Source organism: Tachyglossus aculeatus, chromosome Y4 (assembly GCF_015852505.1).
Source record: "Tachyglossus aculeatus isolate mTacAcu1 chromosome Y4, mTacAcu1.pri, whole genome shotgun sequence".
NCBI lineage: Eukaryota > Metazoa > Chordata > Mammalia > Monotremata > Tachyglossidae > Tachyglossus > Tachyglossus aculeatus.
Genome location: NC_052096.1, coordinates 9,959,388 through 9,982,114, shown reverse-complemented (window position 1 = coordinate 9,982,114; position 22,727 = coordinate 9,959,388). Strand labels below are relative to the sequence as shown.

At 50.6% G+C, this 22,727-nt stretch overlaps 1 protein-coding gene across 1 annotated transcript; it reads left to right on the top strand.

Moving 5' to 3' along the window:
- RFX5 (regulatory factor X5) lies at positions 1–17,092 on the top strand. Its single transcript, XM_038768639.1, is given in 9 exon segments — positions 1–62; positions 64–108; positions 2,302–2,335; positions 2,430–2,512; positions 2,636–2,755; positions 8,192–8,308; positions 14,176–14,257; positions 15,610–15,838; positions 16,065–17,092. Coding segments are annotated over 9 exon segments (1,668 nt in total). The 3' UTR covers positions 16,961–17,092.
- Positions 17,093–22,727: the final 5,635 nt, after the last annotated feature.

Here is a 22,727-nt window from a genome sequence, read left to right as displayed (position 1 = left end):
ATGGCCGAGGACGAGGCGGACCCCAAAAGCCCCAAGGCGGCCGGGGGGCCCCCCCCAGGGGGATGGAGACCCCGGCTCCCTCCTGCAGAAGCTGCGAGGTGGCATCACGTAAGTGCCCCCCGTGGTACCCCAGAGGAGGCGGGAGGGGTCCGAGGCCTTTGTTCTGTTGTCCGTCTCCCCCTTCTAATAATAATAATAATAATAATGGCATTTATTAAGCGCCTACTATGTGCCAAGCACTGTTGTAAGCGCTGGAGAGGTTACAGGGTGATCAGCCTGTCCCACTTGGGGCTCACAGTCATCATCCCCCCACTGTTGGGTAGGGACTGTCTCTATATGTGCCAACTTGGACTTCCCAAGCGCTTAGTACAGTGCTCTGCCCACAGTAAGCGCTCAATAAATACGATTGATTGATTGATTGATTTTACAGATGAGGTACTGAGGCCCAGAGAAGTGTAGTGACGGGCCCAAAGTCACCCAGCTGACAAGTGGCGGAGCCGGGGGTTTGAACCCCTGACCTCCGACTCCAAATAATGGTATTTGTTAAGCGCTTACTATGTGCAAAGCACTGTTCTAAGCGCTGGAGAGGTTACAGAGTGATCAGGCTGTCCCACGGGGGGGCTCACAGTCTTCATCCCCATTTTACAGATGAGGCAACCGAGGCCCAGAGAACTGAAGTAATGATGATAATAATAATAATAATGGTATTTATTAAGTGCTTACTGTGTGCAAAAAACTGTTCCAAGCACTGGAGAGGTTACCAGGTGAGCAGGCTGTCCCACGGGGGGGCTCACAGTTTTCATCCCCATTTTACAGGTGAGGCAACCGAGGCCCAGAGAAGTTAAGTAATAATAATAATACTAACAACAATGGTACTTGTTAAGCGCTCACCATGTGCAAAGCACTGTTCCAAGCGCTGGAGAGGTTACCAGGTGAGCAGGCTGTCCCACGGGAGGCTCACAGTCTTCATCCCCATTTTACAGATGAGGCAACTGAGGCCCAGAGAAGTTAAGTAATAATAATAACAATGGTGCTTGTTAAGCGCTCACCATGTGCAAAGCACTGTTCCAAGCGCTGGAGAGGTTACAAGGTGAGCAGGCTGTCCCACCGGGGGGCTCACAGTCTTCATCCCCATTTTACAGATGAGGCAACTGAGGCCCAGAGAAGTTAAGTAGTAGTAATAATAATAATAATAATAATAATAATGGTATAGCCCGGGCTCTTTCCACTGAGCCACGCTGCTTCTCTGCTTCTAGCCCGTGAGCCCGTTGTGGGGTGGGGACCGTCCCTAGATGTTGCCGACTTGGACTTCCCAAGCGCCTAGCCCAGTGCTCTGCACACAGTCAGCGCTCAATAAGTCCGATCAATTGAATGAATGAAAGAATAATAATAATAATAATAATGATGGCATTTGTTAAGCGCTTACTCTGTGCAAAGCACTGTACTAAGCGCTGGGGGGGATATAACATGATCAGGTTGTCCCACACGGGGCTCACAGTCAATCCCCATTTACAGATGAGGGAACTGAGGCTCAGAGAAGTGAAGCGACTTGCCCAAGGTCACACAGCAGACATGTGGCAGAGCCGGGATTCGAACCCATGACCTCTGACTCCCTCTGCCCATCCGCCAAGCTAGCTCTCTTCTTCCCTTCAAGGCCCTACTGAGAGCTCACCTCCTCCAGGAGGCCTTCCCAGACTGAGCCCCCTCCTTCCTCTCCCCCCCTCCATCCCCTCCGCCTTATCTCCTTCCCTTCCCCACAGCACCTGAATATATGTATATATGTTTGTACAGATTTATTACTCTATTTACTTATTTATTTATTTTACTTGTCCATATCTATTCTATTTATTTTATTTTGTTAGTATGTTTGGTTTTGTTCTCTGTCTCCCCCTTTCAGACTGTGAGCCCACTGGTGGGTAGGGACCGTCTCTCTATGTTGCCAACTTGGACTTCCCAAGCGCTTCGTCCAGTGCTCTGCACACAGTAAGTGCTCAATAAATACGATTGATTGATTGATAGTAAGCCCTTAACAAATGCCATTATTATATTATTATCCCCCTCCCCGCCAGCTCCACATCGCTTGTGCCCATCTCCACCACCGTGTTTACTTCCACTAACGTCCGCCCGGACTGTAAGTCCGCTGTGGGCAGGGACCGTGTCTGTTATATCGTTCGACCGTACTCTCCCCAGTGCTCTGCACACAGTCAGCGCGCGATAAATACCAGTCTGACTTGCTTCGGGACGGGGCCGGGCCCCCCGCCCGCCCGCCCCTTACGCTCTCTCTCCGTCTGCTCACCCCAGAAAAAGCATCCAGAACAAAGTTGAGCTTATACTGGTGAGTACTGGGGTGGGATGGGGGGCGTCTGCAGGACGCGAGGCAAGGCCGGAGACGGGGGGAAGCCCACCTCACGGCCCCCCGTCTCTCCCAGCAAGACGTCCAGAAATTCTCAGACAACGACAAGCTGTACCTCTACCTGCAGCTGCCCTCCAGCCCCAGCGCGGGGGACAAGAGGTAGAAGAGGGGGGGAGGGAGGTGGGGTGGGAGGGGGGCAGCTCGGGCCCCCGTGGCCCACCCCCGTGGGAGCCCGGGGACCCCCTCGCCCGGCCCGGTGACCCCCTCGCCCGGCCCCGGCAGCCTGGACCCGAGCGTGCACAGCACGGCCGAGCACATGTACGCCTATAACTGGATCCGGGACCATCTGGAGGAACACGTGGACACCTGTCTGCCCAAGCAGGACGTCTACGACGCCTACAGGTGATGGGGACCCCCCCCCCCCCCCGCCCCGCACTGACCCCATCACTCATTCAATCAGATTTATTGAGCGCTTAAAATACGGTTGAATCATCATCATCATCATCATCAATCGTATTTATTGAGCGCTTACTATGTGCAGAGCACTGTACTAAGCGCTTGGGAAGTACAAATTGGCAACATCTAGAGACAGTCGCTACCCAACAGTGGGCTCACAGTCTAAAAGGGGGAGACAGAGAACAAATCCAAACATACTAACAAAATAAAATAAATATGATAAATATGTACAAGTAAAATAAATAAATAAATAAATAAATAGAGTAATAAATATGTATGAATAGCCAAGCGCTTAGTGCAGTGCTCCGCCCTTCCTTCCTCTCCCCCTCGCCCCCCCTCCATCCCCCCATCTTACCTCCCTCCCTTCCCCACAGCACCTGTATATATGTGTATATGTTTGCACATATTTTTATACTCTATTCATTTATTTATTAAATTTATTTGTACAGGTCTATTCTATTTATTTTATTTTGTTAGTATGTTTGGTTTTGTTCTCTGTCTCCCCCCTTTTAGACTGTGAGCCCACTGTTGGGTAGGGACTGTCTCTATATGTTGCCAATTTGTACTTCCCAAGCGCTTAGTACAGTGCTCTGCACATAGTAAGCGCTCAATAAATACGATTGATGATGATGATGATGATGATGCAGGGTACACGGCCAGCTTGTACTTCCCCAGCGCTTAGTCCAGTGCTCCGCACACAGTAAGCGCTCAATAAATGCGAATGAATGAATGAATCGATCAATCAGTCGTATTTATTGAGCGCTTACTGTGTGCAGGGTACACAGCCAGCTTGTACTTCCCCAGCGCTTAGTCCAGTGCTCCGCACGCAGTAAGCGCTCAATAAATACGAATGAATGAATGAATCGATCAATCAATCGTATTTATTGAGCACTTACTGTGTGCAGGGTACACAGCCAGCTTGTACTTCCCAAGCGCTTAGTCCAGCGCTCCGCACGCAGTAAGCGCTCAATAAATACGAATGAATGAATGAATCAATCAATCAATCGTATTTATTGAGCGCTTACTGCGTGCGGAGTGCTTGGGAAGTCCAAGTTGGCAACATATAGAGACCGTCCCTACCCAACGGTGGGCTCACAGTCTAGAAGGGGGAGACGGAGAATTACGTGGTAAAGGGGAGAAACTGGAGGTTTCAGAGAAAGAGAGAGAAGAGAGGTTTCAGAGAGAGAAGGAAGGAATAATAATAAAAATCATGGCGTTTGTTAAGTGCTTACTACGTGCAAAGCACTGTTATAAGCGCTGGGTGGGGGGATACAGTGTGATCAAGTTGTCCACGTAAGGCTCACAGTCTTAATCCCCATTTTTACAGATGGGGTAACTGAGGCTCAGAAGTTAAGTGCCTTGCCCAAGGTCACACAGCCGACTTGTGGTGGAGCTGGGATTCGAACCCACGACCTCTGACTCCAGAGCCCGGGCTCTTTCCACCGGGCAGAGCACCGTACTAAACGCTTGGGGAGTACAAGCGCTTAGAACACAGCGCTTAGGACAGGGCACGTAGTAAGCGCTTAACAAATACCATTCAAAAACAAAAAAAGTCGGCAACATCTAGAGACGGTCCCTACCCCACAACGGGCTCACAGTCTAGAAGGGGGAGACGGACGACAAAACAAAACAGGTGTCAAAACCGTCAGAATCGATAGGCCCAATCAATCAATCAATCGTATTTATTGAGCGCTTACTGTGTGCAGAGCACTGTACTAAGCGCTTGGGAAGTACAAGTTGGCAACATATAGAGACGGTCCCTACCCAACAGTGGGCTCACAGTCTAAAAGAGAATAATAATAATAATAATAATAATAATGGCATTTATTAAGCGCTTACTATGTGCAGAGCACTGTTCTAAGCGCTGGGGGATACAAGGTGATCAAGTTGTCCCACGTGGGGCTCACAGTCCTAATCCCCATTTTACAGATGAGGTGACTGAGGCGCAGAGAAGTTAAGTGACTTGCCCAAGGTCACACAGCAGACATGTGGTGGAGTCGGGATCATCATCATCATCATCAATCGTATTTATTGAGCGCTTACTATGTGCAGAGCACTGTACTAAGCGCTTGGGAAGTACAAATTGGCAACGTATAAAGACAGTCCCTACCCAACAGTGGGCTCACAGTCTAAAAGGGGGAGACAGAGAACAAAACCAAACACACTAACAAAATAAAATAAATAGAATAGATATGGACAAATAAAATAAATAAATAAATAAATAGAGTAATAAATATGTACAAGCATATATACATATATACAGGTGCTGTGGGGAAGGGAAGGAGGTAAGATGGACTGAATCATGGGATTCGAACCCATGACCTCTGACTCCAAAGCCCGGGCTCTTCCCACTGAGCCACGCTGCTTCTCTGTCGATATGTTTGTACGGATTTCTTACTCTGTTGTACTTGTACCCTCCCCAGCGCTTAGAACAGTGATTTGCACATAGTAAGCGCTTAATAAATGCCATCATTATTATTATTATTATTACTTGTACATATTTACTATTCTATTTATTTTGTTATATTTTGTTGCCTATTTAGGAATAGGCACTCGACCCAGGGATTCCCCCGCACCCGACTCCTAATAGAGAAGCAGCGTGGCTCAGTGGAAAGAGGCCGGGCTTGGGAGTCAGAGGTCGTGGGTTCTAATCCCGGCTCCGCCACTCGTCAGCTGGGTGACCCTGGGCAAGTCACTTCACTTCTCTGGGCCTCGGTTCCCTCATCTGTAAAATGTATATATGTTTGTACATATTTATTTCTCTATTTATTTATTTTACTGTACATATCTATTCTATTTATTTAATTTTCTTGGTATGTTTGGTTTTGCTCTCTGTCTCCCCCCCCTTTTAGACTGTGAGCCCACTGTTGGGTAGGGACTGTCTCTATATGTTGCCAATTTTGTACTTCCCAAGCGCTTAGTACAGTGCTCTGCACACAGTAAGCGCTCAATAAATACGATTGATGATGATGATAAAATGGGGATGAAGACTGTGAGCCCCACATGGGCCAACCTCATCACCTCGTATCCTCCCCAGAGCGCAGAACAGTGCTTTGCACATAGTAAGCGCTTAACAAATGCCGTCATTGTCATTGAGAAGCAGCGTGGCGTAGTGAGTGGAGCCTGGGCCTGCGAGTCAGAGGTCACGGGTTCTAATCCCGGTGAGGCCGCTTGTCTGTTGTGCGACCTTGGGCAAGTCACTTCACTGCTCTGGGCCTCAGTTGCTTCATCTGTCAAATGGGGATTAAGACTGTGAGCCCCACATGGGTCAACCTGATTACCTTGTATCTACCCCAGCGCTTAGAACAGGGCTTGGCACACAGTAAGCACTTAACAAATGCCATCGTTATTAGACCGTACTCTCCCAAGGGCTTAGTACAGCGCTTAGTACAGTAGAGAAGCAGCATGCACGGATTGAGGCTGTGAGCCCCACTTGGGACGGGGACTGTGTCCAACCCGATTTGCTTGTATCCACCCCAGCGCTTAGTACAGTGCCTGGCACATCAATCAATCAATCAATCAGTCGTATTTATTGAGCGCTTACTGTGTGCAGAGCACTGGACTAAGCGCTTGGGAAGTACAAGATGGCAACATATCAATCGTATTTATTGAGCACTTACTATGTGCAGAGCACTGGACTAAGCGCTTGGGAAGTACAAATTGGCAACATATAGAGACGGTCCCGACCCAACAGTGGGCTCACAGTCTAAAAGGGGGAGACAGAGAACAAAAGAAGCAGCGTGGCTCAGTGGCTTTGAGCCCGGGCTTTGGAGTCAGAGGTCATGGGTTCAAATCCCGGCTCCGCCACATATCTGTTGTGTGACCATGGGCAAGTCACTTAACTTCTCTGAGCCTCAGTTGCCTCATCTGTAAAATGGGGATTAAGACTGTGAGCCCCGTGTGGGACAACGTTATCACCTTGTATCCACCCCCAGCGCTTAGAACAGTGCTCCGCGCATAGTAAGCGCTTAACAAATGCAATTATTATTATTATTTATTATTAAAACCAAACATACTAACAAAATAGAATAGATAGAATAGATATGTACAAGTAAAATAAATAAATAAATAGAGTAATAAATATGTACAAACATATATACAGGTGCTGTGGGGAAGGGAAGGCGGTAAGATGGGGGGGATGGAGAGGGGGACGAGGGGGAGAGGAAGGAAGTGGCACATAGTTAAGCGCTCAACAAATACCGTCATTATTGTTATTAATGGCCCCCCGATGCCCCCCACTTGGACCTCTTCACCGACCCCGTCACGATCCTTCACTCGTTCCCCTCGACCGCGACCTGACCCTGAGGCTCTCCTCCCAGGCACTTAGTACAGTGCTGTCTGAGCACCGTAAGGGCTCAGGAGGTACGATTGATGGATTGATTGGCCCACCCCGACCCTAACTAACCCCGGTTGATCAATCAATCAATCGTATTTATTGAGCGCTTACTATGTGCAGAGCACTGTACTAAGCGCTTGATGTCAGTGACATCAAGTCAAGTGACATCAAGTGACGTCAAGTCACCTGACTTGATGTCAGGTTGATGTCAGCCTGAGCACTGGTACCACCGTGCCAGCCTTCCCCGCCCCGGCCGGGGGCAAGGCCGGGACTCAGCGACCAATCAACCAATCAATCAATCAGTCGTATTTATTGAGCGCTTACTGTGCGCAGAGCACTGGACTAAGCGCTTGGGAAGTACAAGATGGCAACATATAGAGACAGTCCCTGCCCAACAGTGGGCTCACAGTCTAAAAGGGGGAGACAGAGAACAAAACCAAATATACTAACAAAATAAAATAGAATAGATATGTACAAGTAAAATAAATAAATAGAGTAATAAATATGTACATACATATATACAGGTGCTGTGGGGAAGGGAAGGAGGTAAGATGGGGGGATGGAGAGGGGGACGAGGGGGAGAGGAAGGAGGTGGCACAGAGTTAAGCGCTCAACAAATACCGTCATTATTGTTATTAATGGCCCCCCACTTTGACTTCTTCACTGACCCCCTCGCGATCCTTCACTCGTTCCCCTCGACCGCGACCTGACCCTGAGGCTCTCCTCCCAGGCACTTAGTACAGTGCTCTCTGAGCACCGTAAGGGCTCGGGAGGTACGATTGATGGATAGATTGGCCCACCGTGACCCTAACTAACCCCGGGTGATGTCAGCCTGAGCCCTAGGACCACCGTGCCACCCTCCCCGCCCCGGCCGGGGGCAAGGCCGGGACTCAGCGACCAATCAATCAATCAATCGTATTTACTGAGCGCTTACTGTGTGCAGAGCACTGGACTAAGCGCTTGGGAAGTCCAAGTTGGCAACATATAGAGACGGTCCCTACCCAACAGTGGGCTCACAGTCTACCCCCCGGGGCCCCTCTCCGCAGGCGATACTGCGGCAGCCTCCGCTGCCGCCCGCTCGGAGCCGCCAACTTCGGCAAGATCATCCGCGAGATCTTCCCCGACATCAAGTCCCGGAGACTGGGAGGCCGGGGCCTGTCCAAGTATCCTTGGCACGCGTGTGCTTGCGTGTTTGCGTGTTGCGGGGATGGTTCCGGGCCTGGGGTCCAGAGTCCGGCCGAGTACCCTGGAAGAGGGGGCTGGGAAGACCAGGATTTGCTTGGGGGAGGCCTAGGGACGGTTCCAGTGTCCTTTGGGCCGTTGGGGAGGGAGGGAGGCCGAGGGGATCAGGGTCAATCAATCAATCAATCGTATTTATTGAGCGCTTACTTTGTGCAGAGCACTGTACTAAGCGCTTGGGAAGTCCAAGTTGGCAACGTATAGAGACAGTCCCTACCCAACAGCGGGCTCACAGTCTAAAAGGGGGAGACAGAGAACTAAACCAAACATACTAACAAAATAAAATAAAATAATACCTGGGGCGTGACCAGAAGCAGCGTGGCCCAATGGCTAGATCATCACCAATCGTATTTATTGAGCGCTTACTGTGTGCAGAGCACTGGACTAAGCGCTTGGGACGTCCAAGTTGGCAACATATATAGGCAGTCCCTACCCAACAGTGGGCTCACAGTCTAGAAGGGGGAGACAGAGAACAAAACCAAACATACTAACAAAATAAAATAAATAGAATAGATATGGACAAGTAAAATAAATAAATAAATAGAGTAATAAATCTGTACAAACATATATACATATATACAGGTGCTGTGGGGAAGGGAAGGAGGTAAGATGGGGGGGATGGAGAGGAAGGAAGGGGCTCAGTCTGGGAAGGCCTCCTGGAGGAGGCTAGATCCCGGGCTGGGATTCAGAAGGCCATGGGTTCTAATCCCAGCTCTGCCACTTGTCTGCTGTGTGACCTTAATAATAATAATAATGATGGCATTTGTTTAGCGCTTACTATGTGCAAAGCACTGTTCTGAGCGCTGGGGTGGGGGATACAAGGTGATCAGGTTGTCCCACGTGGGGCTCACAGTTTTAATCCCCATTTTGCAGATGAGGTCACTGAGGCCCAGAGAAGTGAAGTGACTTGCCCAAAGTCACACAGCTGACAACTGGTGGAGCCGGGATTAGAACCCATGGCCTCTGGCTCCCCAGCCCGGGCTCTCTCCACTGAGCCACGCTGCTTCCCTTAAGCAAGTCACGTCACTTCTCTGGGCCTCAGTGACCTTATCTGTAAAATGGGGGCCGAGGCTGGAAGCTCCACCTGGGACAGGGACTGTGTCCGACGCAGTTTGCTCGTATCCCCCCCAGCACTTAGTACAGTGCCCGGCACATAGAAAGCGCTGAACAAATACCACTTACTGTTATTATAACGATAATAACGATGATGGTATTTGTTCAGCGCTTACTATGTACCAAGCACTGTTAGGAGTGCTGGGAAGCAGCGTGGCTCAGTAGCAAAGAGCACAGGCTTTGGAGTCAGAGGTCATGGGTTCAAATCCCGGCTCCCCCAATTGTCAGCTGTGTGACTTTGGGCAAGTCACTTAACTTCTCTGTGCCTCAGTTACCTCATCTGGAAAATGGGGATTGACTGTGAGCCCCACGGGGGACAACCTGATCACTTTGTAACCTCACCAGCGCTCAGAACAGTACTTTGCACATAGTAAGTGCTTAATAAATGCCATTATTATTATTATTACTAGGTAATCAGGTTGTCCCACGTGGGGCTCACGCCCTTAATCCCCATTTTACAGATCAGGTCACTGAGGCACAGAGAAGTCAAGTGATTTATTTGCCAAAGTCACAAAGCCGAGAAGTGGCGGAGCCGGGATTATCATCACCCGGGATCAGTTCAAGTACCACTATAGTGGGGCGGGGAGGGAATCGCGGTCCATCCAGATGCTCCGAGATGGGGGCCAGAGTCAGTTTCTATTCATTCAGTCCTATTTATTGAGCGCTTACTGAGTCCAGAGGACTGTACTAAGTGCTGAGGAGAGCAGAGTACAACAGTAAACCGACACATCCCCTGCTCACAGAGAGCTGACAGTCTAGAGGGAACGGGCCAGTCAGCACGTAATAATCATCATCATCATCATCAATCGTATTTATTGAGCGCTTACTATGTGCAGAGCACTGTACTAAGCGCTTGGGAAGTACAAATTGGCAATATATAGAGACAGTCCCTACCCAACAGTGGGCTCACAGTCTAAAAGGGGGAGACAGAGAACAAAACCAAACATAATAACAAAATAAAATAAATAGAATAGATATGTACAAATAAAATAAATAAATAAATGAATAGAGTAAAAAAAATATGTACAAACATATATACATATATACAGGTGCTGTGGGGAAGGGAAGGAGGTAAGATGGGGGGGATGGAGAGGGTGGGGGGAGGAGTAATAATAATAGTGATGGCATTTATTAAGCGCTTACTATGTGCAAAGCACTGTTCTAAGCGCTGGGGAGGTTACAAGGTGATCAGGTTGTCCCACGGGGGGCTCGCGGTCTTCATCCCCATTTTCCAGATGAGGTCACTGAGGCCCAGAGAAGTGAAGCGACTGGCCCAGAGTCACACAGCTTGACAGTCGGCGGAGCCGGGATTTGAACCCCTGACCTCTGACTCCAAAGCCCGGGCTCTTTCCACGGGGCCACACTGCTTCTCCCGTCTTGGGGCTGGGGGGTGGGGGGTGACATATCCAGTCTGTGGAGCCTCTCTAGACTGTGAGCTCGTTGTGGGCAGGGAATTCAATCGTATTTATTGAGCGCTTACTGTGTGCAGAGCACTGGACTGTGTGGTGATGTTTTGTTGTTTTGGGAAGTCCAAGTTGGCAACATCTAGAGACAGTCCCTACCCAACAGTGGGCTCACAGTCTAAAAGGGGGAGACAGAGAACAAAACCAAACATACTAACAAAGTAAAATAAATAGATATGTACAAGTAAAATAAATAAATAAATAAATAGAGTAATAAATATGTACAAACATATATACATATATACAGGTGCTTTGGTGTGTATACATATATACAAGTACAAGTTGTTTTGTACTTGTACTTTCCCCAGCGCTAAGTGCAGTGCCGTGCGCACAGTAAGCGCTCAATAAATACAACTCCTGGCTCCGCCACATGTCTGCTGTGTGACCCTGGGCAAGTCACTTCACTTCCCTGAGCCTCAGTTCCCTCGTCTGTAAAATGGGGATTACGACGGTGAGCCCCACGTGCGGCAACCTGATCGCCTTGTATCCCCCCCCAGCGCTTAGAACAGTGCTTTGCGCATCGTAAGCGCTTAACAAATGCCATCATTATGACTGAATGAATGAATGGTGGCTTAACAAATGCCATCATTATTATTATTACGACTGAATGAATGAATGGTGGGGGGCAGTCTAAGGACTCCCCCTCGTCCCCCCTCCATCCCCCCCATCTTACCTCCTTCCCCTCCCCACAGCACCTGTATATATGTATATATGTTTGTACGTATTTATTACTCTATTTATTTATTTTACTTGTACATATCTATTCTATTTATTTTATTTTGTTAGTATGTTTGGTTTTGTTCTCTGTCTCCCCCTTTTAGACTGTGAGCCCACTGTTGGGTAGGGACCGTCTCTATAGGTTGCCAACTTGTACTTCCCAAGCGCTTAGTCCAGTGCTCTGCACACAGTAAGCGCTCAATAAATACGATTGATTGATTCTCTGAGCCTCAGTTCCCTCATCTGTAAAATGGGGGATACAAGGTGATCAGGTGGGGCTCACCGTCGTAATCCCCATTTTGGGACAACCTGATCACCTTGTATCCCCCCCAGCGCTTAGAACAGTGCTTTGCGCATAGTAAGCGCTTAACAAATGCCATCATTATGACTGAATGAATGAATGGTGGCTTAACGAATGCCATCATTATTATTATTAGGACTGAATGAGTGAATGGTGGGGGACAGGACGGGACCTAGCGTTCTGGGCTCCCGGCGTGGGCTTCGACTGGGTAGCCACCGAGGGGGACACAGGAAACAAAGCAGGGGCATTTATTCATTCAATCGTATTTTTTGAGCGCTTACTGTGTGCAGAGCACTGTACTAAGCGCTTGGGCGGTACAAGTTGGCAACGTATAGAGACAGTCCCTACCCAACAGCGGGCTCACAGTCTAGAAGGGGGAGACAGACAACAAAACATAGAAACCAAATAAAATGAGTAGAATATGCACAAGTAAAATAAATAGGGTAATAAATATAATCAATCAATCGTGTTTATTGAGCGCTTACTGTGTGCAGAGCACTGTAGTAAGCGCTTAAAACCTCGTTGAAGGCACAGCCCCTCCCTTCTGTGCCGCTCTTACTTGCTTCCCTCATTCAACTTCTTTCCCCTCTCCACGGCACATATTTATATATCTGTAATTTACTTATCTATTTATATTAATGTCCGTCTCCCCCTCTGTATTATGAGCTCGTTTTGGGCTGGAATTTGTTTTTCTATTGTACTTTTCCAAGTGCTTAGTACAGTACTTTGCACACAGTAAGTGCTTAATAAATACGATTCAACGAATGGAATGGGGATTAAGACTGTGAGCCCTACGTGGGACAACTTGATCACCTTGTATCCCCCCAGCGCTTAGAACAGTGCTTGGCACATAGTAAGCGCTTAACAAATGCTATTATTATTATTATCTTTTAGACTGTGAGCCCACTGTTGGGTAGGGACCGTCTCTCTATGTTGCCAACTTGGACTTCCCAAGCGCTTAGTTCAGTGCTCTGCAGACAGCCAGCGCTCAGTAAATACAACTGAATGATTTGTACTTCCCAAGCGCTTAGTAAAGTGCTCTGCACATAGTAAGCGCTCAAGAAATACAATTGATGATGATGATGACCCGAAAAGGAGACAGAGGCGGGGGAGACGGTCAGCCGGGGAGAAAAACCTAAACTGGAGATGCCGGGGATCGAACTCGGGGCCTCATACATGCAAAGCATGCGCTCCACCACTGAGCTACATCCTCATCCAATATAAGTACAAACATATATACAGGTGGTGTGGGGAGGGGAAGGAGGAGTATATATGGTTGTACATATTTATTACTCTATTTATTTTACTTGTACATATCTATCCTATTTATTTTATTTTGTTAGTATGTTTGGTTTTGTTCTCTGTCTCCCCCTTTTCGACTGTGAGCCCACTGTTGGGTAGGGACCGTCTCTATATGTTGCCAATTTGTACTTCCCAAGCGCTTAGTCCAGTGCTCTGCACATAGTAAGCGCTCAGTAAATACGATTGATGATGATGAGGGGGCTCAGTGTGGGAAGGCCTCCTGGAGGAGGCGAGCTCTCAGTAGGGCTTTGAAGGGAGGAAGAGAGCTAGCTTGGCGGGTGGGCCACGGGGAGGACGTGGGCCGGGGGTCGACGGCGGGACGGGCGAGAACGAGGGATGGAGAGGAGATTAGCGGCGGAGGAGCGGAGGGTGCGGGCTGGGCTGGAGAAGGAGAGAAGGGAGGTGAGGGAGGAGCGGGCGAGGGGTTGGACAGCCTTGAAGACGAGGGTGAGGGGGGCATGAGTGGTGCATGCCCACGTATGCATGGTATTTGCACGCGTGCCAGCCTGGGCATGTGACCTCAAGGCGCCCTGGGGGCCGTTGGCTGACTGAGCCCCTTCCTTCCTCTCCCCCTCGTCCCCCTCTCCATCCCCCCGTCTTACCTCCTTCCCTTCCCCACAGCACCTGTATATATGGTTGCACATATTTATTACTCTATTTATTTATTTTACTTGTACATTTCTATCCTATTTATTTTATTTTGTTGGTATGTTTGGTTTTGTTCTCTGTCTCCCCCTTTTAGACTGTGAGCCCACTGTTGGGTAGGGACTGTCTCTATGTGTTGCCAATTTGTACTTCCCAAGCGCTTAGTCCAGTGCTCTGCACATAGTAAGCGCTCAGTAAATACGATTGATTGATTGATTGATTGGCTCCTTGACCCCTGACCCCGCATCAGGTACTGCTACAGTGGCATCTGCAGGAAGACCCTGGTGTCCATGCCGCTGCTGCCCAGCCTCGACCTCAAGGGCCCCGAGAAGGTAAGTGGTCGTTCATTCAGTCGCATTTATCGCGCGCTTACTGTGTGCGAAACGCTGGACTAAGCTCTTGGGAAGCACAAGTTGGCAACATCTAGAGACGGTCCCTACCCGACAGCGGGCTCACAGTCTAGAAGGGGGAGACAGATGACAATATGTATAGATGTTTGTACCTATTTATTACTCTGTTTTATTTGTATGTATTTATTCTATTTATTTTATTTGGTTAATATGTTTTGTTCTCTGTCTCCCCCTTCTAGACTGTGAGCCCACTGTCGGGTAGGGACCGTCTCTAGATGTTGCCAACTTGGACTTCCCAAGCGCTTAGAGAAGCAGCGTGGCTCAGTGGAAAGAGCCCGGGCTTTGGAGTCAGAGGTCGGTGGGTTCGAATCCCGGCTCTGCCACATGTCTGCTGTGTGACCTTGGGCAAGTCACTTAACTTCTTGGAGCCTCAGTTACCTCATCTGTAAAATGGGGGTGATGACTGCCCCACGCGGGACAACCTGGTCACCTTGTATCCCCCCCCAGCGCTTAGAACAGTGCTTTGCACATAGTAAGCGCTTAACAAATGCCATCATTATTATTAGTAGTAGTAGTAGTAGTACAGTGCTGTGCACACGTGCTCAATAAATACGATTGAATGAATGAATGACAAAACGTGGTCAATCAATCAATCGTATTTATTGAGCGCTTACTGTGTGCAGAGCACTGCACTAAGATGTGGATGGGTGTCAAGTCGTCAGAATAAATAGAAATAAAGCTAGAGGCACATCATGGACAAAATAAAGAGAATAGAAAATATGTACAAGTAAAATAGAGTAATAAATCTGGACAAACATATATACAGGTGCCGTGGGGAGGGGAAGGCGGTAGGGCGGGGGGGATGGGGAGGAGGAGAGGAAAAAGGGGGCTCGGTCTGGGAAGGCCTCCTGGAGGAGGTGAGCTCTCAGGAGGGCTTTGAAGGGAGGAAGAGAAAGAGTTTGGCGGATGTGCGGAGGGAGGGCATTCCGGGCCAGGGGGAGGACGTGGGCCGGGGGTCGACGGCGGGACAGGCGAGAACGAGGTACGGTGAGATTAGCGGCGGAGGAGCGGAGGGTGCGGGCTGGGCTGGAGAAGGACAGAAGGGAGGTGAGGTAGGAGGGGGCGAGGGGATGGATGGATGGACAGCCTTGAAGCCCAGGGTGAGGAGTTTCTGCCTGATGCGCAGATTGATTGGTAGCCACTGGAGATTTTTGAGGAGGGGAGTGACATGCCCAGAGCGTTTCCACACAAACGGGTGGTCCCCACCCGTGGCCCTGGATTGGGGGATGTGGGGAGGTGGTGGCTGACATGTGTGTGGGTGTGCGTGTGTGCAGGAGCCAGGCCTGGAGACGGCCCTGGGGCCGCAGGACGAGCTGCTGGAGGCGGCCTGCGCCCTGACCTGCGACTGGGCCGAGACCATCCTGCGGCGCTCCTTCAGCTCCATCGTGGATGTGGCCCGCTTCCTGCTGCAGCAGCACCTCATCTCCGCCCGCTCCGTCCGCGCCCGCCTGTTCTCCGACACCGTGCTCCCGACGGCCGCCACCGCCGCCGCCGACCCCGCTGGTGCGTCAAAACAACAGCTCGCCCCCGGGCCCCACTCCCGCGTGTCCTGGGCCCGGCCCTGGCTTGACCCCGATGCCCTGCCCTCGCCCTCCGAAGTTCCAGCTTGGAGGGGGTCCTCCCGCGGCCCTCCCCAGCCCAGCCCTCCCACCTCCTGCACCCCGCCGGTCTGGAAACCGCCCCCCAAAAGGGACCCCCAGCCCCCAGCACGGGTTCCACCTCTCCACAGATGGCGGCGAGCGGCCCGGCCCGGGCCCCCGTCCCCCTGCCAAGAACGGGCTGGCGGCCCCCGAGGAGGCCAGCGACCCTCAGGCGACGAAGCCGGCCCGGCCGGAGGGCTGCCAGGAGGCACCACCATCTCCATCTCCTCGCCCCTCCGCTCTGCCCCTCGACCCCCAGCAGCCCCCGAAGGAACCGGCGCCGGAGATCGCACCCCCCGTCCGCCCACCACCGGGCCCCGGGGGCCCCCGGAAGGCCAAGCGGAGCTCGGAGGCCTCCCCACGGGTGCCAACCGCCAGTAGCCCCCAGGTGAGCACCCTGGTCGCCCGGCAGCCCCCGCTCCGGCCCCACGTGCCCTGCCCGCCCCCGCCCCTGCACCGGCCCCGGCCCCTGTGCCTCTCTCCCCCTGTCCTGGCCCCCAAGCTGGTGCCCAGCGGGACCCTCAAGATAGCCGCCCTGCCCCTGCCAGTGGGCGCGGGGGGACCCCGGGCCTCCCTGCCCATCATCAGCATGATCTTGCCCGCCGTGCCCGTCCCCCCGGCCTGGGCCGGGGGCCAGCGGGGCACAGAGGCGGGCGGCGGGGCGGCCCACCCCGGCCCCCGCGCCAGGGTCCCCAAGCGCCCGGCGGAGGGGCCCGCGGACGGCGGGGCCAAGGTAGCGAAGAAGGAAGGCCAGGAGGTGAGCCCGGCCGGCGGGGCCCGAGAAGGCAGGCGAAAGAGGGGTCGCCCCCGGAAGGAAACGGGCGGCCGGGAGAGGAGCCCCCCGTCGGAGAAGCCCGGGCCCCCCACGGACTCAGCCCGCCCGCCGGAGCCGGGTGGCGGAGCGGCCCGGGGCGGTGCTGGGGCGCAGAGGGGCAGCCAGGACTCCTCGGCGGAGGGCAAGGGGTCTAAGAAAGCCCCTCCTTGACCTCCTGGAGAGGGGGTGAAGGTGGGGAGGGGACCCGCCCCCCACACCCCAAAGCTCACATCCTCCAACCTCCCTTTTACAACCCGTCCTCCGCATCCACATCTCCCAATAAAATCTGTTCCATCTCCCGCCCCTAGGCCCCTGCTGCCCTTTCTTGGGAGGGTGAGGGGTGAAGAATTAATAATAATAATAATAATGGCATTTATTAAGCACGTGCTATGTGACTGTGAGCCCACTGTTGGGTAGGGACTGTCTCTCTGTGCTGCCAATTTGTACTTCCCAAGCGCTTAGTACAGTGCTCTGCACATAGCACTCAATAAATACGATTGATGATGATGCAAAGCACCGTTCTAAGCGCTGGGGAGGTTACAAGGTGATCAGGATGCCCCACGGGGGGCTCACAGGCTTCATCCCCATTTTACAGATGAGGGAACTGAGGCACAGAGAAGTCACTTACGTTGCCAACTTGTACTTCCCAAGCGCTTAGTACAGTGCTCTGCACACAGTAAGCGCTCAATAAATACGATTGATGATGATGCAAAGCACCGTTCTAAGCGCTGGGGAGGTTACAAGGTGATCAGGATGCCCCACGGGGGGCTCACAGGCTTCATCCCCATTTTACAGATGAGGGAACTGAGGCACAGAGAAGTTGTCACTTATGTTGCCAACTTGTACTTCCCAAGCGCTTAGTACAGTGCTCTGCACACAGTAAGCGCTCAACAAATACGATTGATTGATTGTCACTTGCCCAAAGTCACCCAGCTGACAATCGGCGGAGCTGGAATTTGAACCCACGCCCTCTGACTCCAAAGCCCGCGCTCTTTCCACTGAGCCACGAAATGACTCGCCCTAGGTCACCCAGGAGACAAGTGGCAAAGGCAGAATTAGAACCCGGGTCCTTTCGACTCCCAGGCTGGGGCTGTAGCCACTAGGCCACACTGCTTCTCGTTGCACCTGCTCTAATACCGGACACCTCCCGGGTCGGGCCCCTACCGGGAGCGGAATTCCCTTCCGGGCAGTTGGGAGACACGGCAGAAGTCAAGCACAACATTTCCCGCCCACGAGGAACTGATGATAATCATAATAATAATTATTATTAAGCGCTTACTATGTGCAAAGCACTGTTCTAAGCTCTGGGGAGGTTACAAGGTGATCAGGTTGTCCCACGGGGGGCTCACGGTCTTAACCCCCATTTTCCAGATGAGGGAACTGAGGCACAAAGAAGTGAAGCGACTCGCCCAAAGTCACCCAGCTGACAATTGGCGGAGCCGGGATTTGAACCCACGACCTCTGACTCCAAAGCCCGGGCTCTTTCCACCGAGCCACGCTGCTTCTCTGAAATAGGGAACACGGCGGGCAGGCACCGATCGCCCAACACGCCACGAGGGGAAAGGACGCTTAGTCCAGTGCTCTGCACACAGTAAGCGCTCAATAAATACGATTGATTGATTGATTGACGGCGAGAAACGGAAGGGGCAATGAGAGGAGCTAAAACAATCACCGCACGGGCTCTCCGGTGTGGGGAGGAGTAGCCGGGGAGGCGGCCGGCAGTCGCGGAAGGCTTTCTGGAAGTGGAGGATTGCAGGAGGGTGCTCATTCATTCAGCGCTCTGCACACAGTAAGTGCTCAATAAATACGATTGAATGAATGAATGAATTCAATCAATCGTATTTATTGAGCGCTTACTGTGTGCAGAGCACTGGACTAAGCGCTTGGGAAGTAACATATAGAGACGGGACCAGATTATCCTATGTCTACCCCAGGGTTTAACACAGAGCCTGGCACCTGGCACGCGCTTAACCACTTTAAAAAATAAAAAAGGGGAAAAAAGGGGGAAGGTGAACAACCTCCTGGGAGTCAGAAGGACCTGGTTCTAACCCCGGCCCTTCCACTTGTCCGCTGTGTGACCTTGGGAGAATCCCTTTATTTCTCTGGGCCTCAGTCCTCTCATCTGTAAAATGGGGATTGAGGCTATGAGGCCCACGTGGGACAACCTGATTACTTTGTACCTACCCCAGTGCTTAGAACAGGGCTTGGCACATAGTAAGCACTTCACAAATATCATCAAGAGAAGCAGCGTGGCTCAATGGAAAGAGCCCGGGCTTTGGAGTCAGAGGTCATGGGTTCGAATCCCGGCTCTGCCACATGTAATAATAACAATAATAATGGCATTTATTAAGCGCTTACTACGTGCAAAGCGCTGGGGAGGTTACCCATGGCTGCTGTGTGACCTTGGGCGAGTCACTTAACTTCTCCGAGCCTCAGTTACCTATCTGTAAAATGAGCATTAATAATAACGAATGGTGTTTGTTAAGCGCTTACTATGTGCAGAGCACTGTTCTAAGCGCTGGGGGAGATGCAAGGTGATCAAGTTGTCCCGCGTGGGGCTCACAGTCTTAATCCCCATTTTACGGATGAGGTAACTGAGGCTCAGAGAAGTTAAGTGACTTGCCCAAGGTCACACAGCAGACATGTGGCAGAGCCCCATGTGGGACAACCTGATCACCTTTTGTAGCCCCCCCAGCGCTTAGAACAGTGCTTTGCACATAGTAAGCGCTTAACAAATGCCATTATTATTATTATTATTATTATTACAGTGCTTAGCACATAGTAAGCACTTAATGAGTATCAGGGGTTTTTGTGTGTGTTTTTTTCAATCGAGGAACAGAGCCGGGAAACTGGGGAATGGCAGGAAGAGGGTACAGAGGTGAGAAAGAGAGAGACACAGAGTCCCTCCCCCTTGACAAAGTCCCCAGTCATTCATTCATTCATTCAATCGTATTTATTGAGTGCTTACTGTGTGCAGAGCACTGTACTAAGCGCTTGGGAAGTACAAGTCGGTCCCTCGCTGGCCTCCCTTCTTCCCCCAAAGTGATACTTTGGACCTTCTCTCAAGGTCTAACCTCCATCCCAAGGAGAAGCAGCTGCATTCATTTGTTCATTCATTCATTCAATCGTATTTAGTGAGCGCTCACTGTGTGCATTCATTCATTCAATCATATTTATTGAGCGCTTACTGTGTGCAGAGCACTGGACTAAGCGCTTGGGAAGTACAAGTTGGGCTTGGGAAGTACAAGTCGGTCCCGCACTGGCCTCCCTTCTTCCCCCAAAGTGATACTTTGGACCTTCTCTCAAGGTCTAACCTCCATCCCAAGGAGAAGCAGCAGCATTCATTTGTTCATTCATTCATTCAATCGTATTTAGTGAGCGCTCACTGTGTGCATTCATTCATTCAATCATATTTATTGAGCGCTTACTGTGTGCAGAGCACTGGACTAAGCGCTTGGGAAGTACAAGTTGGGCTTGGGAAGTACAAGTCGGTCCCGCACTGGCCTCCCTTCTTCCCCCAAAGTGATACTTTGGACCTTCTCTCAAGGTCTAACCTCCATCCCAAGGAGAAGCAGCAGCATTCATTTGTTCATTCATTCATTCAATCGTATTTAGTGAGTGCTTACTGTGTGCATTCATTCATTCAATCGTATTTATTGAGCGCTTACTGTGTGCAGAGCACTGTACTAAGCGCTTGGGAAGTACAAGTTGGGCTTGGGAAGTACAAGTCGGTCCCTCACTGTCCTCCCTTCTTCCCCCAAAGTGATACTTTGGACCTTCTCTCAAGGTCTAACCTCCATCCCAAGGAGAAGCAGCAGCATTCATTTGTTCATTCATTCATTCAATCGTATTTAGTGAGCGCTTACTGTGTGCATTCATTCATTCAATCGTATTTATTGAGCGCTTACTGTGTGCAGAGCACTGTACTAAGCGCTTGGGAAGTACAAGTTGGGCTTGGGAAGTACAAGTCGGTCCCTCACTGTCCTCCCTTCTTCCCCCAAAGTGATACTTTGGACCTTCTCTCAAGGTCTAACCTCCATCCCAAGGAGAAGCAGCAGCATTCATTTGTTCATTCATTCATTCAATCGTATTTAGTGAGCGCTTACTGTGTGCATTCATTCATTCAATCGTATTTATTGAGCGCTTACTGTGTGCAGAGCACTGTACTAAGCGCTTGGGAAGTACAAGTTGGGCTTGGGAAGTACAAGTCGGTCCCTCGCTGGCCTCCCTTCTTCCCCCAAAGTGATACTTTGGACCTTCTCTCAAGGTCTAACCTCCATCCCAGGGAGAAGCAGCAGCATTCATTTGTTCATTCATTCATTCAATCGTATTTATTGAGCGCTTACTGCGTGCAGAGCACTGTACTAAGCGCTTGGGAAGTACAAGTTGGGCTTGGGAAGTACAAGTCGGTCCCTCACTGGCCTCCCTTCTTCCCCCAAAGTGATACTTTGGACCTTCTCTCAAGGTCTAACCTCCATCCCAAGGAGAAGCAGCAGCATTCATTTGTTCATCCATTCATTCAATCGTATTTAGTGAGCGCTTACTGTGTGCATTCATTCATTCAATCGTATTTATTGAGCGCTTACTGTGTGCAGAGCACTGTACTAAGCGCTTGGGAAGTACAAGTTGGGCTTGGGAAGTACAAGTCGGTCCCTCACTGGCCTCCCTTCTTCCCCCAAAGTGATACTTTGGACCTTCTCTCAAGGTCTAACCTCCATCCCAAGGAGAAGCAGCAGCATTCATTTGTTCATTCATTCATTCAATCGTATTTAGTGAGCGCTTACTGTGTGCATTCATTCATTCAATCGTATTTATTGAGCGCTTACTGCGTGCAGAGCACTGTACTAAGCGCTTGGGAAGTACAAGTTGGGCTTGGGAAGTACAAGTCGGTCCCTCACTGGCCTCCCTTCTTCCCCCAAAGTGATACTTTGGACCTTCTCTCAAGGTCTAACCTCCATCCCAAGGAGAAGCAGCAGCATTCATTTGTTCATTCATTCATTCAATCGTATTTATTGAGCGCTTACTGTGTGCAGAGCACTGTACTAAGCGCTTGGGAAGTACAAGTTGGTCCCTCACTGGCCTCCCTTCTTCCCCCAAAGTGATACTTTGGACCTTCTCTCAAGGTCTAACCTCCATCTCAAGGAGAAGCAGCATTCATTCATTCGTTCGTTCATTCATTCATTCAATCGTATTTATTGAGCGCTTCCTGTGCGCAGAGCACTGGACTAAGCGCTTGGGAAGTACAAGTTGGGCTTGGGAAGTACAAGTCGGTCCCTCACTGGCCTCCCTTCTTCCCCCAAAGTGATACTTTGGACCTTCTCTCAAGGTCTAACCTCCATCCCAAGGAGAAGCAGCAGCATTCATTTGTTCATCCATTCATTCAATCGTATTTAGTGAGCGCTTACTGTGTGCATTCATTCATTCAATCGTATTTATTGAGCGCTTACTGTGTGCAGAGCACTGTACTAAGCGCTTGGGAAGTACAAGTTGGGCTTGGGAAGTACAAGTCGGTCCCTCACTGGCCTCCCTTCTTCCCCCAAAGTGATACTTTGGACCTTCTCTCAAGGTCTAACCTCCATCCCAAGGAGAAGCAGCAGCATTCATTTGTTCATTCATTCATTCAATCGTATTTAGTGAGCGCTTACTGTGTGCATTCATTCATTCAATCGTATTTATTGAGCGCTTACTGCGTGCAGAGCACTGTACTAAGCGCTTGGGAAGTACAAGTTGGGCTTGGGAAGTACAAGTCGGTCCCTCACTGGCCTCCCTTCTTCCCCCAAAGTGATACTTTGGACCTTCTCTCAAGGTCTAACCTCCATCCCAAGGAGAAGCAGCAGCATTCATTTGTTCATTCATTCATTCAATCGTATTTATTGAGCGCTTACTGTGTGCAGAGCACTGTACTAAGCGCTTGGGAAGTACAAGTTGGTCCCTCACT